Here is a 25,527-nt window from a genome sequence, read left to right as displayed (position 1 = left end):
TATGTTACAGAACATTGATAGGCGACTTTATTGATAATTGATTATTATTTTTTATTTTGAGCAGATATAAGAAATTGCAAAAAGTAAATGGTTCCAGGAATCATATTTTGACTCTACAGCTGACTGTTTCATTATATGTTTATGAATACAATATATATACAATTAAATAATTCCAACAACATTCGTCACTGTGAACTGAAAGTGGCTTCAACTTACAGGTAAAGAATTGTGGTTATGGCCGAGCTGTTTAATGATAGTCTAGTGACATTTACTTTAGTTAAGGTAACTTGTAAAACTGCAGATACAAGTACACATCGTACATTTTGTAGTATTATATGCTAGATGTATTTGAAGTAACAAAGGTAAAAGCACGAATCTATTATTTTTAACATTATATTTTTACTGGTATATTTATCACGGATGCATTTTCACATGAAGAATCATAGTCGAAAGAAAGTTAAGTTGGATTTTATCGACTATGCTTTTTAAAATTTATAATGAGGCATCACATTATATAAGTTTATCATATAGTGTAGTTTATGTATAATCACACTCTGCAATGCAACTGGTGATTTCATAGTTTATAAATTATTGTTGCGGTAAAGTGTAGAATGACAACAGCCCTGTTAATGAATGAAAATAACAAGCAGACATTATGGATATGCTTAAAATATGAATTAAGCTTTTTAATGAGGGCAATGTTCACTCTAAACACCATAAACTGTATTTAAAAAGTGCATAACAACAAAACAACCACAAAATGACAAAACACTGATACCATATTTATATAGTGACATTTTTCTTCAGTAGGAACCAATGGGGATGTAGCTCAGTGGTAGAGCGCATGCTTCGCATGTATGAGGTCCCGGGTTCAATCCCCGGCATCTCCACCACTTTTATTTTCAAATGAAATATAAATCATGACACGTGTTTTTCATGTAGACGTGTGCGACTGTTTTAACTCATATGATTAATACATTTAATACACTTGTATTCCAACACGACCCAACATGTGTGCGATATGAGAGTCCTTCCTCATTGGACGAACGGAGCCCTGGCTCCAATCTGATTGGATGTCGGAGGCGGCAGAGGCGTGGGCGTGTTCGCGCACGCGGGTGTCACAGATTTTGTCTATTTTTCCGCCGGTTGAATAATTTCCAGCTGTGACGAGAGGAGCCGTCGGTGTGGAGGAGCTGTCAGAAACCAAGATGGAGCCGAGAAGGACCAGGGAGTCTCACCTGGAGTGAAGAAGCCTCTCGGATGGATCCTTAAAACCCCCGGAGCCGATCAAACCCGGTAAATACCCGTCTGATCCCCGCACCGCTCACTGAGCGTCATGTGTAAATATGTGCACGACCTGTCACAGCAACCTGCCCCACCAGCCCGAGCCCCACAGTGGCGTCCTCTCAGCCGAACTTGATAGTTGCCAGAGAAATGATTTCAGTCCACGTCACTCATCTGCATAGGGACTAAAATGCAACCGTCCTGCGAGGCTGTGTTTTTCTTATCGCCCAGAAACGCTCTCTGTGCTCGGCTTGTGATCAGGGGATCCGCTTACTGCTGCACACCCGAAACTACAAACATGGAAGGTACGGTTTGCATGTAGTGTCATCCCTCGCCCCCCCCTCTCCTCACAATATATATAAATATATATTTATATATAGATAGGAGACACATCTGGGTTGAAAACTGTCCAAGATGGATGCAGCGCCGCTGTGCGCACGGATGCACGGCGGAGCGGCAGCAGGGGATCTGTAAAAAAATAAATAAGCCCATCACTCATCACACATCAACATCATCGTTTTTTTTTTCTGGCATCCGCAGGAGTAGGATGTTACTAGCGTCCGCCGTTGTGGTCTGGGAATGGCTGAACGAGCACGGACGCTGGCGGCCCTACAGCCCGGCTGTCTGTCACCACATCGAGGCAGTCATCCGGAGCGACCCGCGCTGTGGTAGCGTCGTCCTCGGCCAGGTGGACCCTCGCCTCTCGCCCTACATCATCGATTTGCATTCCATGCACCAGTTCCGACAAGACACAGGTGAGGAGGAGGATGAGGAGGGAGGGAGGACAAGGGAGGAGAGGGGAGGCAGAGACACCCGGTGGAGGATGCTACGGTGCAGCCAGGGCCTCGGGTGGAGAGGCCTTTTATTATTATTATTATCATTGCTCGTGTTGTGATTTATCTCGTCGGCTGCAGATGTTGGAGGTCTCTTTTGCTGCAAAGTGGCCTCCAACATCTGCAGGGTTCAAATTCTAATGTGCACTAGGATCCAAAATATCACAATATGACCATTTTTGTGCAAACATGATCTAAGGACAGGGATGTTTTGCTGCGTGTGTGTGTGCGTGTGCATGTGTGTCTGTGTGTGTGTGTGTCACATAGGACACAGTAGCAGCTGAAGTGTCCAGTCATACTCTCACACACACTGTAAACACTTCACTTGGACATGTCCGTTTAAACCGCCATCACCACTTCTGTGTTTTTATAAGAGCATATGGGCATGAGAGAAGATCCATCACAAGAGGCTGTGACTCAGGAGGTAGAGCGGGTAGCCCACTGAACAGAGGGTTTGTGGTTTGATCACATTCGCCCCCATTCTGCAAGATACTGAACCCCACCTTGCCCCTGGTGGCGGTGCCAGCCGTGTGAAGTATGACAGAGAAAGTGCTGCATATATGTGTGAATGCTTGAAATACTGTAGGGCAGGTTCAGGGCCATATTTACAGACCAAGTGAAAGCTTCATATAAGCAGGAGGAAGACAAAGCCGGGGATCGTCAGTTGTCAGACGTCTTACTTTGGCAGACACACCAACACCTCCCTCCTCTCTCTCTCTCAACGACGGCCGACAAAAGCCTTTGTGCAGTTTGTTTTCCGAACCCACCAGAGGCTGAAACTAGGTGGGAGGCAGGCTGGGTGCCCCCCCCCCCCCCCCCCAGTCAAAATGGGAGGCAAGGGGGGAGAGAGGAATTTCAGGAGGCTGAGGTCAGTGAGGAAATGGGGTCGACAGGAGCAGCTTTTGTGAATGAACTCCCCTGTTGTCTGGTGTGAAGCGGTCACACCTACTGTATGGATGAGGAGCTGGCTGGTTATTGTAATGCATGGATGCTGTAGTGAACCTTTTACCTACCGGGGTTACTTCATCACTGCTTATTAAAGAAAAGATGAAATATTACATTTACACTTGTGCCCATATAAACGCGTGTGTCCTCCTCCTCCTGAAGACAGAATTGGACAGTGGAAGGTTTTGGAAAGTGGAGTGTCTCTCGGACAGCCTGGGAAAGCAAACACAGGCTCGGCTTTGGTTTCGGATCAAGGCTGCCAGCCAATCAGGGATCAGAACACCCTGTGCTGTTACCAGGGGCGACCCGTTGGCCCAAATTCCTAGCAAGCAAACGCGGACATGTTGAATTTGTGAGGGTTGTAATCTACTTGTCCCCAGTAAATAGTGTAACCCTCCACCCCGCATCTACCTCGAATCGTAGAGCATCTTGATTACTGGTCAAGAAGCTTTAAAGTTTATATCTACCGCAAAAAGTGTGTCGAAATCTGCAGAGCTGCATTTACAGTCTTCATAATGTGCATGAAACCTTCACTTGTGTGTCGTGACCTCTGACCTCTGCCTCAGGTACCCTTCGACCGGTACGACGTAGCTTCTACGACCCCACATCGGCACCGGGCCAGGGCTGGTTGTGGGAGTGGGAGAACGACACTGGCAGTTGGACGGCATACGACACGGACGTGGGCATCGCCATCCAGGCGGCACGGGATCGACAGCAGCCCTGGCTGGACCTGGCGCCGCTGGGTTTCTGCTACCTCATTGACTTTGAAACCATGACCCAGATCAACGGGCAGACGCAACGCTGCCGGCGCATCCAGCGGCGCTCCGACCTGGCCTACCCGCTGGTGGCCGGGCCCCTGCCCAAGTCCCACCACGCCTGGGGGCCGGCGTCGATGCCCAGCCACGGGGGACTGCTCGGCGTGGACGTGTCCGGGGTGGGCATGGGGCTCAGGGTGAGCAGCAGCGGGAACGGGAGTGCGTACCCCAGCGGCGCCCTCCCTGCTTCGGCCATCACCTCACTGGGACAGCCCTGCGCCTGTCAGCAGTGCATGCTGGTGCTGAGTGTCAAAGCAGGCACCATGTCAACCACTCACACTCTGGGTCGCAGGCCGCCACTGACCAAACCACCCAGTCCCAAAATCAGCAGTCACCTTGTTCCGGGAGGGTCGTATTCACTGACCCTTCCTCGGCCACCGTCCCTGTCCCGGTCGCTTTCCCCTAACAGGACGTCTATAGTTGGGGCGACAGGTGGCTTCAGTGTGGGCGGCATGGGTGGGCCTGGAGGTGTGAGTATCGTCGGGGGCAGCGGCATCGGCAACGCCAACTTCGGCTTCGGAGGAGGCTTCACTCACTCTCTCTCCCTCCTCGGCTCGGCCAACGCAGCCCTCTCCATCTCCTCCACCCGGCCCCCTCCTCCACCTCTGCCCCCACTCCCGCCGCCTCCTCCTCCACCAGCCACCTTGTCGTCATCAATCGCCACCTCTGCCCCTTACTCCTCCGCCTCCACTTCCCTTTCTGTTTCCTGTCCTGGCCCCGCGGCGCCCCCTGCGGGCCCCGCGCTCATCTCCACGGCTGCCTCCACGTGCACGCCCTCGCCTTCTGCCCGGGTCCTGGGCCCAGTGTCTACGTCCGGCGCTGCTGCCTGCGCGGCGCCCCTGCCGCCCCGGTCCAGCCTCGCGGGGCTGAGCCGACCGGCGCTGCAGCGTATCGCCATGGCTCAGTCACGTGCACTCATTGCCTCGGGGTGAGTAGACGACCGCCGCCATCACGTTGTCACTCAAAATGTTCTCATACAACACAAACGCTTCTGTTCTCCAGTTAAGAAGACAAGCACTTGCATTCTGACAAAAGTCACAGGGAATCAGAACAGTTCAGCGTCTTTCAATTTAGCTCCAGAAGAAACCCAATTTCCCCCCCCTTGCAAATTATAGACTGTAAATAAAGATGGACAACGCATCTCAATTCCTTCCGTTGGGCAAAAATGAAGCCAAATAAATCTGGGATAAGAGCACAGCCATCTTGCACCTTTTGACATATCATACACATCCATCATTTGGACTAATCACGAGACAGTCTCGAGTGTCAATCTTGATGTTTCACCCAATCTTTATAACATCAAATAACTAACTAAAACCCATTTACTTAAACTATTTAGTTTGGTCCGTGTCCCATCCACTAACATGGAGGAGGGATGGTTTATGACCTATATTTTAACCATCCACTGGGGGGCGAAAGAGATGAATCGGCTTCAGTGACTCAGCTGTCGTGTCGTCCATCTTTATTTACAGTTGCGGATGAATGAACTGGCTTGTGTATAGACAGGTGTGATATGAAGGAAGTGACGTTACGTGTAAACTGTTAAAAATCTAAATATCAATTTGCTGTTTGTGAAAATAACTAACAGTTGTTGAGCAAATTACAGACAAAAAAAAAAAATATTTCTGCTCTTCTTGACTGGAAAGTTTAGCTAAAATGTATAATTCAAAATCTTCCCAGTGATCACGTCCCGTCTCAATTTGCTGTACACAAAACAAATTGAAAGGACTAATCGGGGTGCGTCGGAAAAAAAGGGACAGGGATTTTTCATGTGTCGGAAGGCCTCATTACACAGTGGGACATTAGCGCTCATTAGCGATAGCGAGCCTTTAATCTTTGTGACAAAGGTCCCCTGAATTCATTCTTTTCAACGGAGAAACAATGACGAGCTTTCACAGGGAAGTCGGGATGTTTTGCACATTCCACACATTTGTCATTCAGCAAATTACATCATCAACACACACACAACTGTGGACGTGCAGTTGACTTATAAAGTAGTTAGTATACAGTTTTCACCAAACAGTAAGGATGGTGGGGAATCCGAATTGCCTGGGAACAACCAATGTGGACCAGTGATGCTAGAAAGCAGGTTTATGGAATAGTTTGAATAACTTCACTGTCCTTATACTTTCACTTTTAGCCGAGAGCTTGGCAATAGCCCCATGAGCAGAGAAAGAAAAAGATTAGCATATTAAAGCCACTCTTTGAAAACACCCCCGGTGCTCAGTCACATCGATGTTTCATTGACGTAGGAAAAGTCTTTTGTTCAGTAGTTACATTTTGAATTAAAAAATGTTTGTATATTTACAGATTCTGAATTTTTTTCGGTGATATTCAGAACGTAAATATATAGTATTATTATATATATATATATATATATAAAAAAAAAAACTCAGGATCACATTTTTACTTAATTAATTGTCTTGTGACATATCTGCAGGGTGTTTTTTTTTTTTATTTGTAAATTTCTGCTAAAGACTAGTTTTAAACAGTTGTCAGCATCAGTGAAGATAAATAAGCGAGGCCAGTCTCAGTGTCGTCACCAGAGGGCGCTGGTGTGTAAGAGGTTTGTGGCTCGGTGAACACGGACGCAGCTGGTTCTTCATTATTTTATCACAACTCTCTGTTTTGCAGCTGGCGGCGATTTTGTGTGAGCGTGTTACGAATGTTACCGTCTGGATTTCATCATATTCCAATTACAGCCTCCTCACGATCTCGACGTCTCGCTGAAACCCTTTTTTCTTTCTGGGACGCTCACGTCTTTGTTTCCAGCCTCAAATATAAAAGAGAAGAATAGCAAAGCAGGGTCTTGTGCATCCCACATTTTTCAAACACACGAAGAATCACTGAAGAGTCCTAATAAATTTGGGCTGCTTGTACTGTGAACCAACACTTCCTGTAGAAAGACTATGTGCTCTGAATCCTCACACTGGTGAAGACGAGCTCCACACCAGCTAATCCTCATATAAATACTGACAAGCACGGGCTTAATGTCACTGCTCTGGTAATCTGAGCTGTCAGACCGACCCGTTCTTCCGGCAAATCAGGTGAGAGTCCTCCTCCATCAAGCCGACGGTCACACCTGCTGCTGCGGTAAAACCCCGTCACGTCACAGGTGAAGAGCTCCACGTCACGGAGCTGATGGACCCTGTGGTAGTTTTATCATATGATGTCGGTAACTAGGCTCAGATTTAAAGGTCACACTAGCAAGTACTGGTTTCTTGAAGCGGACATTTCTGTGTTGAAAGAGTTAAATGAGTGTGGTTGTCCAAATAGTTTTAAAATATGTAGAATCTCGTGATTTCAAATGACATTTAATTTAATTAATTCATGTTAGCGGCTGTACTTATTTTGCTTCATAGGCTTTTTCATGGAAATTTATCATGAGATTTGAAATAATGAATTTCTCAGACCGGAGTTGTCTTCAGAGGTTTAATTATTAGCTCTGCAGAGGTTTACACAGTCAGTGTGATACAGAACAGACAGCAGACACAAACTGGCTGCTGTCTGGCACTGTTATAGAAAGAAGAATCAAATCCAGCACACAGTTGCACCAATAAAGGTTAACAGGATGTGAGAGACATTGATGTTGTATCAGCTAAGTCCACAGAAAACAGTCAAAACAGTAATAAGACATTGATCAGGGGTCCACTACAGTTTATAAATTATTTTAAACATGTTTGCGAGCTCCTGATTCTTAAATCTACAGGGGTCAAAGGTTGAAATCTGTTTTTTACTACATCAACTTTATTGTAACCTCTGTGAACCAGCATTGTGTTGGTAAACAGTTGTTTCCGGGAGTTGCCTGTCAGCCTTACGGCAGCCTGGCAGTGTGGGATGTGGTAACCCACAGGTAATCCCTGCTGTGACGAATCTGTGGCCTGCAGCTAGACTGAAGTCAACAGATGGAAAACAGGTGGATTAGCTCTATAGACGTGGAAGGAGACCTGCACACAAGCAAAGGAGGAGAGAGACGGAGACACCGCTGTTAAACGTGAGGATCGGTTAGAGGCAGGAGTGAAAAATAAGAGTCAGAAACGACTTTTGCCTCAAGTGGATATTGCTGCTGGAATCTTTTCACTCGTATCAGTGGTGTTTGCTGATTTGAGAAGGAAAGATGACTGTTATCACTTCTGGCAGAATGTAAGTACTCACCTGCGAGAGGACAGATGTAGTGGTGATATGAATGTGAGATTCATGTGACTTTCCCCTTTGGATGAGCAGAGATATAGTTCACTGGTTTGATATTTTATTCAAATAAAAGCATGTGAGGAACAGTGATTTTACATCTTACAAGGGACTGAAACTCATGTCCTCATTTTAGGTCGAAAACACTGAAATTTGTTCTTTCAAAAACTTTGAATCATAGTCTATTAATTATCAATATTTTAACGGTCCAGGTATTGAGAAGTACAATATCAGTCACACCCTATAACTAACAGCATAAATAACTTGTCTGTCATGTGCTGTCATCCTAGGCTTAAGTCTCACACAGCCGGAAGTCCCACTTGATCATAATAATGGGGAAGTATGTCAACAGGTCTATTTGTTTCTCCTCATGACTCGACAAAAGCTCCTTAGCCCCGCTGACACTGGGTCAGCCGGCCTCGAGCTTATGCGGCGTCTGGCTGTGTGTGCACACGTGACTCGTCAGATATTGACACCTTCAATCCGGTGCTGCCGAGTTGACCCGACCTGTTGAGTGTTTCATTTTAGCAAATAATGCATCTGAAGATTAATTCAAGTGGGTTTCCTCCTCATGTGTTTCAGTGTGCCAACAGTTCCGGTGAAGAACCTGAATGGATCTAGCCCTGTGCACCCCGCACTGGCAGGTACAAATATGGACAAATTACCTATTTCCTTATCAGTCAGACATGTTTACTCTATATTGGGTCTAAAACTCAGCCTTTCAGCCTTTTAAAGAGGCATCTCACTGATTTATTCCCCACAGGCAACACACATTTGAGTAGTATTCGAGTAAATCCACCTTCACCAGTACACTCCATATATAGTTCACTCATCATGCAATGAGTAAACGTCACATCCTCCCTCTTGTGGCTGTATGCAGGCATCACAGGCATCCTGATGAGCGCAGCAGGGCTTCCTGTCTGTCTGACCCGCCCGCCCAAGCTGGTGCTTCACCCTCCACCCGTCAGCAAGAGTGACATCAAGCCCGTGCCCGGTCTGGGCCACTGCTGCCGCAAGACCACCAAGAAGCAGGCCCGTAAAGGTGGGCACGATGAAGAGGTTGTCTGCCTGTAATGTGCTTTTTGTTCACGAACAGATCGTCACACTTTGTGTTTTTTTTTTCTCAGGCAAGACCCCCGAGGAGGTGGTGAAGCGGTACCTTCAGAAAGTTCGTAATCCTCCAGAAGAGGTGAGTTCAGCAACAGTTGGCCCAAATACACACTTGGACATAGGTTTGTTAGTATTGTTGTATCATGTCGGATGAGAAATAAATCTTAATCCTTCCTCACCCATCTCAGGACTGCACCATCTGCATGGAGGCCCTGGCAGGACCGTCGGGCTACAAGGGCCCCGGCGTGGGCGGCATCTCCCGGGCTGAATCGGTGGGCCGCCTGGCACAGTGTGGCCACCAGTACCACCTCCAGTGCCTCGTCGCCATGTACAACAACGGCAACAAGGACGGCAGCCTGCAGTGCCCCACCTGCAAAACCATTTACGGAGTCAAGACCGGCAACCAGCCCCCGGGCAAGATGGAGTACCACGTCATCCCTCACTCACTGCCCGGCCACCCGGACTGTAAAACCATCCGGATCATTTACAACATCCCTCCTGGCATCCAGGTACATTGATGTGATGTAAAATGATCTCTATAGTAGATGTTAAATCTTGGCTCGGATGATGTGAGGAACTTTCTCTTTAGGGCCCAGAGCATCCAAATCCAGGCAAACCCTTCACCGCCCGTGGGTTCCCCAGACACTGCTACCTCCCTGACAGTGAGAAGGGACGCAGGGTAAATCAGAGAACACCTCTTTCTGATTTTATTAGTAGTATGAGGACAAAAATGCCTTGATTATGTGAAAATTAAATATGTAATTTGTTCGTCCAGGTTCTGAGGCTGCTCCTGGTAGCGTGGGACCGCCGGCTCATCTTCTCCGTCGGCACGTCCAGCACCACCGGCGAGTCCGACACAGTAATCTGGAACGAGGTGCACCACAAGACGGAGTTTGGCTCCAACCTGACGGGCCACGGCTACCCTGATCCCGGCCACCTGGACAACGTCCTGGAGGAGCTCAAGGCTCAGGGCATCACCGAGGAGGAATGTCTACCCAGAGACTGAGCCGGAGACACTCAAGACACTGGAGAGACGAGACACCAGACCGGAGTCTGTAAACCCACGACACTGGAAACAGGATTGGGAGTTAGACACTTTCAAAATCTATAAAAGACTAACTTTTACCACCACAGTTAAAAAAAAAAAAAACTCTTCAATGGAAGTAGTTTCAGCCGAGTTCGCTGAGATGAAACCTTCTCCTATGACTGCATGAGTCAGTTTTGAAACATGGGGAATCCTTGTTGTCCCCTGATGCAGTAACGGTGTCAAGATCACAGATGTTATCGAGTGGGACATTTGAGGGGTAAAAAATAATTTCTACTGTGAGACTTCTTATCAAGAATGTAACGTAAAGTCAATTTCGCTGAACTGGAGTGTTTATCACTGCGACTGCTGCTATGTGGAATTGAAGGAGATTAAAATGAAGTAAAAAGTTGGCTCCGCAAGTTTTTAAAGTGTTTGTCCACAAGCAGAAATAACTTTTCACAGCAGATAAATACTTCATGTGTATAACTGAATATCTGAGCATGGATATTTGCTGACCTCTAGTGGTACTTTTCCAGAACGACATTCCTTATTAGGTTTGATTTTTAACCTCTTATTATTGTATATTATGAATACTTGATATATTATAGTATATTGTTTCCATTCTGTCATATTTTTATATTTTAATCTTACAGTTTTTTTAATATGGTGTGTTTCATTGCTCTGTTTTTGGGTGTGGCGAGACACAGAGTGCTGTACCTGAATTTGCCTGACACTTAATTTGCCATTTAACAACCCCTTTCTTTAAACAAATATAATTTACAGTGTTTTCTATTTTATAGTTTCACAAACTGACATTCCTTAATAGTTCTGCCCTCAGAGCATGGGTGAAATGAATAGCTTTCTGTGTCTTCTAATAGCTGCATTAATGTTAAAGACTGATCGGAGTACCCACAATGCCAGGATTTGCACAGAGAGGACACGGGACAACTTGTAACTACTGTACTTATGTGTTAGACACACACACACCAGCCTCAAATGCTCTTATCAAACTACAAAATGCGGACAATTAGTTGCTTTCGTCATGTTTGGTGTTCGCCTGCATGAGCCGGTGCAAAAGACTCGTGTTGGGGAAGCAGCTTTGGACCAAGTGGTCCAGTCAGATTGCATCCGGTCCATCACAAACTGGGTTATGATGAGGTACTATAGAAGAAGTGTACAACAGTATGTGTTGACATACTAACGTGGGCCAACATTAAAAGCATTCATACTTTATGATACGTTACGTATGCACTGTACTGTATCTGTTTTATGTGCACAAATTTGCATTAAACGTTTTTCTAAGGTTCCAACGTATCAGAACCCTACTCTGGTTTTACTCTTTTATTATTTGTGTTATTGATCATGCAACTTTTATTGAATAAATGTGGCAGTAATTGTTACACTTTAAAGTAATTTCTGGCATTAAATTTGCTTTGAATATTTATGGCTTTGTCGTATAGTTAAATTTGAAGGGTGCTTTAGATCACCGAACTCACATTATACTTCTTAGACATGGGTGGCGCATGATCAGTTTATCTGTAGATTAGTCTGGCTCTTGGATTAGCAGTCTGGATTACCATTACCCTAATGAATGAAACAAATTACTGTGGAAAATACAATTATATGGAGCCCAGTTAGAAAACCCAGTCGTGAAACTGAAATAGATGAAGGTTTATAGGCAGCTGCGGTTGTTTAAGTCACTGAAATAGTTTTTTATTTTAGATTTAATTACTTTTAGGCATCTACTCTGTTTTCAAGGCAACAAACACAACCCTGCAGAAATAATGAGTTGAGCATTGAGCTCACATTGAAACAAATACTGACATTTCTGCTCTTTTGGAGGTGCACGCCTTTTAACTGTCGGCTGAAGGCAAATGAGAAAAACCAAAATGTAAAGCCTTTCACGTTAACTTTCATTCACTTTTCCCATTTCTGAACAAACGGAGCTTAACGTTTCTCTTAAGTGACAGATGTGATGGATCGGGCAAAGCTGCCAATTTGTGTTATGTGACACGAACTCACCAGCCGCCTGTCAGGTTACTGAGGAGCAGATGGGGTCGAGGGTCTAATCAGACCAGAACTGAGTTAAGCCACGCTGACGTCAACTTGTGGCACTAATAAAGATGAAGAGAGGATAACCATGATTTAGTTGCTGCATCACTATTCCTGCTCTGCAAGGATAAATATGGAGAGGACGAGCAGCAGCTGATATGCTGCAGAGAAAGGGGGAACAAAGAGGGGAGAGAGAGAGAGAAAGGGAGGAGCAGACAAGAGGCAAAATGCAAATGTTATGCTAGGTTAAGGTGGCAGAGATGGGGGCAGACGGAGATCTGCGCCTTGCTGAGACTCGACTGGGGGAGGGGTCTCTAACTGTCAGAGAGACCCTTCCTGCTGGGGTCCATTGTCTACCTGCCACTGCTATGAATAGAAAGCTGATTACAGCAGGCAGCATATTGTGCTCCACTCGAGGGTCGCCTGTGGTCTGATCACCACATGTTGCCAGTTTGTCTGATAGCTCTCCTTTTATTATTTCCACCTTAAGTGTTTCCCATCTTTCCAGTGAAAGGCTTTTGCTGCTTTTAGGTCCAGACTGCAGCCTGGATGCATTTTTCTGTTCTGCTTCATCATTCCAGACAAAGCAACTCTCCCCTCTCCCTGCATCAGACTGACTTGTCTATTATTAAAAGCTTTTAAATGGAGCAGCGTGTTGGCTGACTACCAATTCTGGTGCCTTGTTGCCGAGGAAACGCATCTCCCTTCTCCTTTTTTCTCTCCTCCTCCCCTCGAGGCTCATGTTTCAAAACTGCCAGGATTGTGTAGCGCTCACACTGCTGCATTTCAGCTAAAAGCTTTTTGTGCTGCCTGTGGTGCAGAATGGAGGGGAAAGGCGAGCGGACGGGAGTGGTTAGAGAAGAGAGGGGGGTGGGGTGGGGGGGGGGGGGGGGATGAAGGGCCTCCCTCACCGTTGCCAAGGCAACTTGATGTCACGGTGACATCATGCACCGCTAAAAGCTTTTAACCGGATTCCTCTCCCGCCTTAGGCCCCATTTTGAGTCCTCTTTCAGCGAGGCTAGGGGGAAGGGCACAGGCGTGTGTGTGTGTGCCTCCATGCATGTCTCACACCTCCTACAGCTCCCAGCTCAGTAAAAGACTTTCAAATCCAGCCTCTTAAAGATCCACTTTCTGCAAACACAGAGGCCGAGAGAACCATTTCAGAGAAAAGAAATGGCATCAGAGGATTTCAGCTACCTGACACCAGGCCACAATGAGAAACACAGGCGGGCCCCGAACTGGACCGACGGGGAAATGAAAGCCCTCCTCTACGTGTGGGACGAAAACCACAACGAACTGAAAATGAGCAAGAGGAACGCCAAGGTGTACGAGAAGATGTCGCAGAGGTTTTTCCAGCTGACCGGGGAGCAGCGGTTCAAAGAGGAGATCAAGATGAAAATCACCAACATGTCCTTCCAGTACAGGCAAGTGCACCAGCTCGGTGTCCATCCAGAGCAGTGACTCCTCACTCCAGTAGTGCATGACTATTAACGTCCCTCTTTTGCTCCCAACAGGCGGCTGAAATCCTCAATTGCAGAAAGCGGGGAGGTGCCGGACTGGCCGTACTTCAAATCCATCGAGAAGATCCTCACCAAGCCGCTGGACAACGGGCGGGTGAGCTCTGTGGAGTTTCAGGCCTCCGCTCCGGGCCCCTCCACTTCCTCCCAGTCCACAGACAACATGGGGGCCCCGTCGGAGGAGGGCATGATGGGATTCCTGCCAGAGTACACGGGGTCTTCAGATGAGATGGAGATAAAGCAAGAGCTGGAGTCGTTGAGCTCCGACAGTGACAACACACAGGGATCCAGGTAATATGAAATATTAGTGCATGTATGGGTGTATGCTTATCAATGTCTATCTATCTATGTATCTATGTATCTATGTATCTATCTATCTATGTATCTATCTATCTATCTATCTATCTATCTATCTATCTATCTATCTATCTATCCATGCATCCATCCATCCAACCATCCAGACTGGGATGTCTAGATGCTGGAATGGGACACGTTTCCAGTCACTAACAGCCATTCACAAACGTATTAATGCTATCTCTATGAAAACTACTAACCTACTCCATCCACTGAAGAAGGCCATGAAGTGTGGCTGAAAGTGCAGGAAAGTTAGAAGTGGCACTGAGAAAGAATAAAAACTAATTCTGCACGATAAATAGCAGACTGTGGTGCTAAATTTGAAATAGCTGTGGAGAAAGGTTTGATAATATTGAGGCTGACTCAGTAAACTGTTTCAGATGGCTTGGATCAAATGTATTCATTTTAACTCTATTAAGACTATTTTAAAACTAAGAAATCAAACAGCATTTGGGAAACAACAGGAAATATGAAGGGGAAACACCAGATTTTATCAGTCTTGTTGATACTGTATTACATCAACAAACAAAATGTGTGCTTCTCTAAGCTCTCTTTCACTGAGACTTAATTTAATTACCTTGAATTGAATATAAAACTTGACTCCCTTGAAGTAAAAAGCTGCCTTTGGATCCAAGCTGGGCCTGTTAGCTTTGCAGCTGGAGAATGTTTTCTCCCTAGAACTGGAATTAGGTGCTGCCTCATAAATAACAACTTTATCAGGATATTTTTAAATGTAGGTTTAATCCAGGCTAGCCATTGTTATCTTCAGGTGCTCCACGACCCGCTATAGGCAGTTGACTAGCTCGGTATTGAGCGTTAACCTTTGTACGAGGTCAACAGCACATCTTACATGCTGTCTTCCTTGAAATCATAAACACAAATGAAATAACAGCTTTTTTGATGAGGTTGGAAAACCTTTGTTTAAAATCAAAGGTTATCTGGTTAGATGCTAGTCTTAAATAAAATTTGAACATGCATTGACATTCTAGCTTTTGTAAACCAGTATATAAATCAATGCCAATTGAATTGTTTGATTCGGTATTCAACATTACTCTAGTTTTATGACTTATGAGTTGTTGGTGTTCACAAAATGCAGAATGGACGCTGGCGAAAGACTCTTGGATTTAAAATTGTATTTTGAGACAATTCCCCCCCCCCCCCCCCGTCTTTCTGTTCTCCAGCTCCCATCATATTTCAGTGAAGAAGAGGCAATCCAACAAGCCTCTTTCCATGAAGAGGAAGAAGCTGCGGTTAATGCAGGCCATGCTGCAGCAGCAGAAGCGGTCGAGCCGAGCCATCGAGGAGACGTGCAGGGAGGTCCGTCGAGCCATGCACCAACAGAACCTCCTCCAGGTGCAGTGTCTGCAGCTGCAGGAGCGTATGATGAACCTCCTGGAGAAGATGATCCAGCCGTCCTCTGCCACGTCATGGGGTCAGAGTGGAAAGCAGGACCCAGGGAAGCCATGAGACATGTAGGTTTTGGTTACTGGGTGAGATCCTGCCACGCCAAGCCTAGCCAAGCCTCTCGGACACGAAAATAAAGCATATTTATTTTTGATTTTGCTTCAACGTTGAACAGAGAGGAACAACAACATGGACTTCTGATTTCTGGAGGCCTGCTCAGCCTGAATGTCATCAGTGGAAGTCAAGGACACTTGTTGCAGATCTTTCTTGATAACTTGCATCCATTAAAAAACAGCAAAGAAGAAACAGACCTATCTGATCACTTCAGTTTTTCCTTGCACTGTGCCAAGATAATTGCAAGTTGGGGCAGTTTGATGCTAAAACAGGACAATTTGTTATGAAGCAGAAATCTAGGCAATAATCCCTGTTGTACTGTAGGGGGTTGACAGCAAATAGCATCGCAATCGAAACAAAGTGCATCAGATTCCATGTTAGGGGGCATTTTATAGCTCTTAGATATGTCCTTTTTGTGCTCAATAGAAGTCGGTAATAACAATAACAGTCTCCTGCAGAAGTGACATAATTGTGTCTTGATTATACAGTGGCCGTTGATGTAGCCCCACAGAAAAGACCTGTAGAGTGGTAACATCAACATACACAAAAAAAACTGTTCCAAGGTCAAAAACATTTATATGTGATGAATAAAATAAATCCTTTTCCAATCCAGCAACTTCGGATTACAGTGTGTCATTGTGACCCTACAGACGTTTGGGGTATGTGTGCTTTTAGGATTTGACACATGCAGATGTCATGACAGAGACAGAATAACACGTTTTCTTTTCTCTTCAAATGTTGAGATGACTTGGTCTCGTTTCGCATTTCTGCTGAATAAAAACAACTCATAATCCGGTCATGATTTCATGTGTCTCACTGTAATTTCATCTCAGCATATCTGTTTCTGCAGTGGGATTATTGAACTGCAGAAATACACAGAAGGACGGGGAGCGATGGAGCTGAAATGTTAAGGTCTTTGCCTTCCAGCCTATTTTAAGAGGATTTGGAGAAACTAGGGATTAAATTGGTTCCATCGCACACCACACCAACTCCATGGAAGCCACCGCTTCAAGAAAAAGAAAAATGCAACTCAGTTTTTTTACCCCAAAAAATAAACACCAATCTTGCAGCCTGTGATGGAACACTACACTCACATCAGTGACAAGTGAAGCAAAGTGCAACCTGTCGTCATTGTGTTGCACGAGTTCAATCAATAATCAATAAACCTATTGTCACATGACGTATTCTCTGTTTGCTGCAAATGTGTTGGCTGCACGCCTGTAATAAAGCCATGTGACTCAGTGTGCAGCCGTTGCAGCCCTTTGACCACAGAGGTAATGTTTACACACCTTCTTCCAAGGACACAGGAGGAAACACATGTGGAGGTGGAGTGGAGTAAAATCAAAATTATACTGGTAGGAATTTTACATTATTTATTATGTAATTTTTTTTAATAATACTTATTGAGAGTATATAATATTCAGGGCTTATGGTTATTATTACTAATCTGATGTGTTGTGCATTTTTTATATAAAGTTCTTCCTTGTGATATGTAAATGTCAACATTATTAGTATAGCACATTTATAAATATATCATAATGATAAGGTAAAATCTTTAACAAAGATTTGAAGCATGAAATGAGTAGTTTAAAATCACACGTTTCTATATTTAAGCCAGGATATAGAAACAAATAGAAATAATACAAACAATATAAACATAACACATCATATAAACACATTAATTAAGCAGAATGTGTCTCAGGCTTTTAAATTTCACTTCAGCACAAAAAGAAAATAAAAGCCTGCAAACTGTCGGACACGCGTTGGGCCAATAGCGTCACTCCGCTCGTTTGAATACAGGCGCGGTGATTGGCCAGCGAGCCGCCGAGTCACGTCCCGGAGTCGTTACGCTGTCATGGTTACAGTGAAAGACGCTTTGTGGTGCAGGCGGCGGGAGGCGGAGCCACGTGGACAGAACAGCCGCGGAGTGAAACAATACGTTAAAGTGACTATTAGAGAAAAAAGACGCGTAATGCGGGGACACGCTAACGTGAGGACGCTTTTAAACGCGGAATGGAAGCGTGGAGAATTTCTTTTAAAGGACGTTTTCGCCTCTGGGGAGAAAAGGTAGTTTGGGAAAGTTAGCGTGCGGTAGTTTGGGACCAAAGTGACGCAGCGTCGTTTTACCGGTCGGACGTTTCTTTTTTTTTACACCTGAGTTTGAAATACAAGCGGCGCCGCCCCCCCCCTGTTTCCTGTTTGTTTCAAAACAGCAGCAGTTGTGGTGAATGGGAAACTGGAACGATTTGAAACCGCGGTGAGTCAAAGTGTTGGTGGTGAGAATGGAGGCAGCTGGGACAGGGTCTGTGGGGAGTGTGGGGGGGGGGGGGGGGGGGGGGGCTTCGTGTGACAGATAATCGTTTGATCAGATCGATGCTAATGTTTTATTTAGATTTGAGGTCAAACGATTAGAGGAAACAATTCATTTCCGTGAAGTCTGTGTTATTTTGTGTATATCCACAATATTTACCTTTTCATAATTCATCCAGAAAGGGCTTTTGCATTTAGATTTGTTTTAGTCATTTTCCATATCACCAAAATGCTCTATAACCGTATTGTATTATTAGTATTCAAGTATTAGGATGTAATCCTTTAATAGTCCCACAATTTGGGAAGTTTTCCATGTCACAGCAGCAAAGGGGATAGTAAAAATAGAAGCATCAGGAAGAGTCACAAATAAACATTCAATTTAAACATAAAAGCAAATTATTGCTCAGAAAATGTTTAAAGATTTCATCAGTTAATTATTGGACAGGAACTTGTTTTTTTTGATTGACTGTTTAAGTTATTTTTAAGTAATAATGAATTGAAAATAGCAGTTTCCAGCTCTTTTAAAGTGACGTTTTCTTACTTTATGGACCTATGGACAAAACCAGCTAATCATATTTGATTCCAGCCATCTGGGTGTTTGGCATTTTATAGACCAAATAATGATCAAAACAATTAGCTTAATTAATTATCACTATTAACTCAGTGTTTAGAATAATTGAAACCTTAAATATTCAGTTGCAGCACTAGTTTAATGCAAATTAATATTTGATCACAAAAATTATTATTATTAATTATTCCTTCATCTTAGTGATCACTCCTTCAGTCATGTGTTATGTGTTGTTCAGTGAACTGCAACACCTTTTATAACTTTGTTTCTCACAATTTGTTGTTGTGTCCACTTTGTGTAACTGTAGGATGACACCCACACAATAGTGTTGGCAACCTGCAAGTGTTTCGGTTCCCACACACTGGATCTCACAGCCCCCTACAACAAAGATGAGGATACAGGGACAGCCTGAGGGCGCAAGGAGGCGTCTGGATTTAAATGCACTCGGGGAGCTCAGGGGAGTGGAGATCATCCGTGGTCGAGCAGGATATGGTTTTACTATTACTGGACAGAGGCCATGTTTGTTGAGTGGCATCCTGGAGGGCAGTCCTGCTGACCTGGTGGGACTCAAACAAGGGGATCGCATCATGGCAATCAATGGAACAGACGTGTCCGCTGCTTTGCATGAGACTGTTGTGCAGCTGATTGGCAGCTGCAAAGGACCGTTGGGGTTGGTGGTGCATGCTGACAGCAGAATAATGGGGAACCCCATCCTTCACGATGAAAAATTCGGGATTGGCAATAAAGGGGGGTTTTACCAGAAGGCTGGTGTTCTTCGCACTATCTCCCACGATTCAAGCAATTCCTCCTTTAACGCGAGTCATGCTGTCACCCCGAAACAGAGGCCCGTGTCTGAACCCGACATGTCCCAGTGGTCCCAGCAGTGGAGCATGGTAACTGGGCAACCCAAGGAGGAAACGTCCAGCGAGGGGTATTCAGACTCTGTGTTTACAGACCCAGAGGACGCTAGCCCAGACTGGGGTATTTTAAACATGACCTTGGTGGTCGGCTACCTGAGCTCCACAGAGCTGATTTTGAACACTACAGAATCAGAGGAGGACTGTTTAAAGGCCATCCGGGAGCGAATACGACAGTTGGGAACAGAGCAGGATACCCACACTCTGGTGTTGATGAAAATTATGTTTGACTGCATCCGCCTTTGTGACGACACAGGAGCTGTCTTGGCAGCCCTCCCCGCTGAGAACCTGGTCTTAGGGGCTGTGTGTGCTGAAGACCCTCGGTTCTTTTGCCTGGTCACTACAGCACATATAATAGATGGCCATGTACCAGAGGATGGTCCTCTTCGGGCCTCCTGCCATGTGTTCTTTATGGACCCAGAGCTGGGAAGCCACGAGGACCACAAAGGGATCGCTGGACGCTTTGGCTTTGAGTGCACTCCAGATCCAGATGCCGTGGGCTGCCTGGAATTCCCTCAGACTCCCCCCGATGTCCTTCACTTTGTCACCGTCCTGTATAGTGACATGGGAGAGCCCGTGGAGCGGCTCAGAGGGAAACTGGACACGGAGGCTCAGCAGCAAGCCAAGGCGAATGGCAGCACTGACAAACAAGGCAGCACCAGCAGCAATGGGGACAGTGGTATTGGGAATGCGTCCCCCCCTGAGGAGAGAACGGATAGGGATTTCCCTCCTGCAATTCAAAACCACCCTGGGGCCCACCTCCCCAGCTGTCCATGGGATTATCCTCCGACTGAAGACCTTACCCCAATAAACCTCTCTGAGAATGGACAAAAACTTAATCCAGACAACAGTGCCAGCACACATTCCCTTTCGGAATCTCTACCTGGTCCCGATTCCCTAACCGGCTTTTACGGCGGTCCCCCACCCAGGCTCGAATTCCAGTTCAAGCCCCCACCACCTCCTCTGCCTTTGGGTAAAAAAAGCAACACCTTCGGAGAGTCTTTCAGAGGAAGCCAAAGGTGGTTCACTAAGCAGAAGTGGCCTAAAGCCCCGAACGATGACCCTGAGCCTCCAGTGATGCTCACCACCAACTGTTCCTCGTGCATTAACCTTAGCTCAGGCACGAATAACCTGCCGCCCGCCATGTACCAGATTCCTTCAGACAGATACCAGTCGGCAGAGGTCATGATGCTGCCTCCCAGAGAGGAATGGACCAAGAGGTTTCTGGACCAGAGGGAGAAACAGCGGAAAGATGGTAGCAACAAACATGTGAGTAAGCTTTGTTTAAATGCAACATTTAAAAATCACACGTGAAGATACTTTCCTTACTCAGGTCACATAGGTGAGCACTGGTCTATTTCAGGGATTTCCCACCTTATTTTTATTATGACCACAACTATTGATCTTATTCTGACTAAGACATTATTTCATTATCATATTTACATATGTTGCTAATGGAATATTTCATTCAGATTCCCTTTTATATGTTACAGAGCATAGTCTGATTATGATGAACCACTGATCTCAATCAATTCAATTAAAAATCATTAACTAGTGATATAATATAATATAATATAATTTCGGCTGCCTGTTAGAGATTTGGAGAAACAGCTTCGCACATAAACAAAAAAATCTGATCCTCTCACATGCTGTAAAAATACAGATTATTTAAAACTTGTGTATAGTTTGTATTTGTGCGTACTTTATCCAGATACTACAGGAGTATTCATTCTAAAGAGTCTTGTTTTTGCTCATATACTTGTATTCTTGTGGATAATGTCTTTGCCATGTGGTGGAGAGAAAACCTCTTTCGAAGTGACATAAAATAGTTCCATTGTCCGAGAGCATCTGTTTCTGTACTTGGTCCGTGTCTAACACAGCGACACAGGAAGTATTAAATGTTCACGGGGACTTGGGTTTCCAGACGTCGAGGGCCGGGGGTGTTAGCGAGTCTGTTTTCTGTGTCACCTCAAATGAGATACAGTTCTACTATTTCAACAGTCAATTGGTGCTGAGTGTGAATCGAGCTCAGAAAGCACCTGTTGTGGCTCAATGGTGTCTTTGTCATGCGTGTTTTTCTGTGCGTGTGTTGTGCTTCTCGTTGGCCACAAGATGTCCCTGTGTTCCCATGTAGTCCTGGCTGACATGGGTGTATTAGTTTCTGTCTCTCAGCCACAGAAATGGCTCCAGTTAACTGACATATAGTCACAGATATTTTGTACAAAGTAAAGTATTGAAGGGCAATCTAAGTTGTGTTCCGAGTGTGTTTGTATTTTAACAACACAAAGAGAAGAAGTAGCATTTACTGGAGTTTGCCTCCTTCAAAGCAAAGTCTTTTTTAAGTATTTATACACCAAAGCTGAATTTGTGCCTTCGTCCCCGAGCTGTTGAATCAGAAAGAGGACAATCTTGTGCAGGAAGCCGGGGAAATTACAGGGTAGAGCCAGTGTCATGCACTGGTAATTATCTGTAATTCTTCAACTCCTGTTTGAAACTTTGGACACAGCGTCCCTCATCATAAGAATAGGGGTAGCTGGTTAAACTGCATAATCATTCCCGCAATGATGGGAAGGCAGATAACCATAGCGCTTCTCTCTGCGTTCCAATGGTAGTTTGTGACAGATGAAGTGCTTCTCTTTTGGTGCTTTGTCACTGGGCCAGACCAGTTCACATTAACATGATGCTACCACTTGCAATTTTGTGTCATCACCCTCATTTTTGTAGAGGCTCAAACAAGGCAATCTGTCAAGTTTAGTATAAACACTAACATTTCCATGCCGTCATACCTACATCAGGATTGGACACAAGTATGTTGGCAATAAAGTTGTGTTAAATTAATGACAGTAACTTGGAGCAAGTGCTTATGAATGACTGACTGTTTAGGGGTTTATATAAGTTTGCTACTTGTACAAGGATATCAATGTTCATGTGTATTTTTTTGCTCATCCATCTCTCCTTTATTTTGACAGGGCTCCAGGTTCTGGGGCGGTGCTCGTGCCTCAAAGCGCCGCTCTGTCAAACGTCTCAGCCTGGCACGGTCACTGGACGACCTTGAGGTATTCACCAAATTCTTTTTCTTATTGTTAGTTTTCCTGGCATGTGAGTTATTGAGTTGTTTTTAAATAACAAACAGTGGCACTGTAATATGTGACGTGCACCACTTTCCCCAATCTTAGAATTTACGTTTTTTTTAATCCAAGTTGACGGTCTGACAGTGTTATTCCCCTTATGCTGGGCCCTGTTTGCAGAAAGGTCGGCCAGATTCTCTAATGTGCACATTCAGGTGAACCATTGTGACTGATTCTGCTCCAATTCCAGCTCTTTTTTTAACCTTTCATTTCCGTTGCCTTGAACTCTGCATTTGCTGCTACACTTGCGCACAGGGGGGACACCACAAAGTGGCCTTTGTGCGGGGGCCTGAGGCACGGCCCTGTTTGTTTGGTCTCGCTAATGAGCACTGCCGCGCGACTGAACATCGCCCTCGCAGGCTCTCGTATAAATGCTGCCGAGGAACTCTGCTGCTCCGGTCGTCCCTGCATGCAAGCATTACTCATACACAGCTGATTCACATTCATAAAAACATACGCACACTGTTCCTTCATCCCATAATTGCTCTGAACGCACATGTAGAGACTCTATAACAAACCAAAAAGTGGTGTACTGTGCTGCATATCCAGCTATTAGTCACATAGACACACCTGCAGACCACACATTGTACTCGAAGAGAGTCGCCACAGATCTCCTCCTCGGGATAACTCCAACCCTAACTATACAGTGCTATTGTTAAAAAAAATCTCAGGGTCTGCTGCAGATGTACAGCTATAGGATTAAAGGTGGCTATATAAAGGTACCGCCACAGAGCTCTGGCTTGCATACAGCAGAACTTCTTTGCCTTTATCCCTTGTTGATTTAAGGCTCACTCACCTTGCCCTTACAAACGAAGAGATACGTCTGTTTGAAACAATGTAACCATCACTTCCCACATTTGTGCTTTATGTGTGATAAAGATTTTGAATTTACGCCAGAAGCCGGCATGTACTATAGGCTTTAGAATGGTCCCGCTCCCCCCATGGTTTCCAGGGGTGCTGCTCCGTTTTGTCTGTTCTGTCCTGATCCGTAAACTTTAAGAAGAGGTGCACAAATATGGTCGAAATGAACGCTCCTTATACGTATCCAACGATGAGCATAGATATGCTTTTACTGTAATCATCAGACCACAGTACATTCAGGTTCTAGGACAAAAGAGATAAAAATGCTTCAGATACTAAAGATACTCCCCCTCAGCCGTCACGATGTTCACATCATAGAAACAAGTCGTTAAATTGGAATGTGTTGATTTCCACATGTTTGTGTTGGTTTGATGATGTTTAATAAATTCAGTTACTATGGTGCTTAGTGTCCTAGCAGTTGCTAAGTGTGGTGAATCTATCAAAAGTTTACCAACATCCCTTATAACCTCCGCCGGCCTTGTTATGAGACATTTATTCCTGCTCTCAGTTCAGGGTGTAAATCCGTGTCTGTAGTCAATCTCATTTCAATGGAACAAACCGACATTGGCTCGGTGGTGAGCCGGATACTTTCAAACTTGTGGTGTGTTGTGTTGACTTCTCTATCGTTTATTTTTACGCCTTGAGTTTGCTTTGTTACGCAATATTTCATCACCTGTAATACCTGGACCTTCCCACCTCGACTATATCAGGACTGGAAGTGAGAACACAGGCTCAGGCTGATCTTATAGCTTTAAAAAATTACTACAATAAGGTTTTGTACCTTCAGATTTCTGGTGGCATGTTTCCTGCCTTAAAGGGAAGTATAACTGGATTTTCGAGGCTCGTTAGAAAACGAAAAAGGTAAAAAATCAACCTGTAGCATAAAAAAGCATTTTTTTATCCCATCAATGCTATTTATTATATCCTAGATATGTCCTTAAAATTATGTTAACTCTTTCTAAATCACTCTACTTCAACGTTTCTCTGCTGTTTTCAGTCAAGCTTTACCTCCTATAGGAAAGACAAGACAAGTTTATCACGATGCACCGGACTCATCACACTGCATCTAATCGAGAGCAATATCAAACCTGTGCCTTTTCCCACCACGTTGCGCCTATACATTCCAAGAAATGACCCCATAGGGAAGGTTTTATGGTCGTCAAAGGCAACTAGATCCTCCTATAGCACTTAGGGTCTCATTTCAAGGGCTTCACCCTGAGGTCACGGTCAGAGATCAGATGTGTAGTTACAAAGCAAACCAAAGCCCATTTATTGGCATTACCAATTGTGTTCTAATGTAGACTTGCATATGGTTTATAAAAGGTTTGGTGGTTTATCTGAAGCAGCAGATCTGGAGAACCACTTGTCTCTAAACCATTCATATTATCTATACCACTTATCCCCCCGGAGAATGAGGGGCTTTAGACAATCCCAGCTTACTTTGGGGGAGAGGTTGGGTAGACCCTGTAAAACTGGAAACTATGAAGACCTTGGGCATCATACAGCAGAGTCAGAAAAAAAACTCAACTCTCAGAAATCCTCTCGTCTTTTGAACGTTGCGCTCCTCTTCAGAGAGAACGCTGAAAAGGAAACGATTAACCTTCCAAAGTAAAGCGCTCACCTTGTGTGACAACACGCTTTTACATATTCAGCGATAGCAGCGCAGGAACAAACTTGACAGGTGTAAAGTGTTCGGCTTTCTGCGGCACTTTCTAGCTTGTGTGTTGTTGTGAAGGATGTTCTGAAGGACTGCTCTCATGCCAAATAAAAAACGTGATAAGCTCTGAGCCAGCGCTCGCATCTGGACTCACAAGGACAACGTGAGACTATCTTGGAGTTCACCATCAGTGCTCGGGGCAGACCCTTGTGGATAACCCCCGTTCGTGGCCTCGCTGCGGGTTCTGGATGAGCCCGGCACAATTTTGGACGTGTGTGGCCGTGTTGCTCTACCAATGGTTGGCATTGTGCGTCACAGTGGCTGGCGCAGGAATGAGCAATGGCTTGTTGTGTTTTCTTTCACATTACAAAGACTCCGACACGTAGACTTTTTTTGCAAACCCACGCACCCACGAGTCAGAACAGCACGCACATAATCTTGTG

At 45.0% G+C, this 25,527-nt stretch overlaps 3 protein-coding genes and 1 non-coding gene across 4 annotated transcripts; all 4 read left to right on the top strand.

The window, feature by feature from the left end:
- The first annotated feature begins 818 nt into the window (after positions 1–818).
- Positions 819–890, top strand: trnaa-cgc (transfer RNA alanine (anticodon CGC)). The gene has a single exon. It is a non-coding gene; the product is annotated as a tRNA-Ala (tRNA).
- A 250-nt stretch (positions 891–1,140) lies between these two features.
- Positions 1,141–10,332, top strand: dtx4a (deltex 4, E3 ubiquitin ligase a). Its single transcript, XM_053416260.1, has 9 exons — positions 1,141–1,296; positions 1,825–2,039; positions 3,629–4,805; positions 8,648–8,709; positions 8,946–9,107; positions 9,193–9,254; positions 9,364–9,684; positions 9,765–9,854; positions 9,951–10,332. The coding sequence occupies exons 2-9, from the start codon at positions 1,832–1,834 to the stop codon at positions 10,179–10,181; spliced, it is 2,313 nt and encodes a 770-aa protein (XP_053272235.1). The 5' UTR covers positions 1,141–1,296; positions 1,825–1,831; the 3' UTR covers positions 10,182–10,332.
- Positions 10,333–13,180: 2,848 nt separating this feature from the next.
- msantd1 (Myb/SANT-like DNA-binding domain containing 1) lies at positions 13,181–15,592 on the top strand. The gene is made up of 3 exons (XM_053416484.1): positions 13,181–13,678; positions 13,769–14,062; positions 15,307–15,592. Exons 1-3 carry the CDS (start codon positions 13,428–13,430, stop codon positions 15,590–15,592), a joined length of 831 nt encoding a protein of 276 aa, XP_053272459.1. The 5' UTR covers positions 13,181–13,427.
- Positions 15,593–16,942: 1,350 nt separating this feature from the next.
- On the top strand, positions 16,943–20,752 carry LOC128430599 (regulator of G-protein signaling 12). Its single transcript, XM_053416702.1, has 2 exons — positions 16,943–16,998; positions 18,829–20,752. The coding sequence occupies exon 2, from the start codon at positions 18,911–18,913 to the stop codon at positions 20,750–20,752; it is 1,842 nt and encodes a 613-aa protein (XP_053272677.1). The 5' UTR covers positions 16,943–16,998; positions 18,829–18,910.
- The last annotated feature ends 4,775 nt before the right edge of the window (positions 20,753–25,527 follow it).

Source organism: Pleuronectes platessa, chromosome 23 (assembly GCF_947347685.1).
Source record: "Pleuronectes platessa chromosome 23, fPlePla1.1, whole genome shotgun sequence".
Classification (NCBI taxonomy): Eukaryota; Metazoa; Chordata; class Actinopteri; order Pleuronectiformes; family Pleuronectidae; genus Pleuronectes; species Pleuronectes platessa.
The sequence above is the reverse complement of the archived record's forward strand: the minus strand, read 5'-3'. Positions and strand labels throughout refer to the sequence as shown.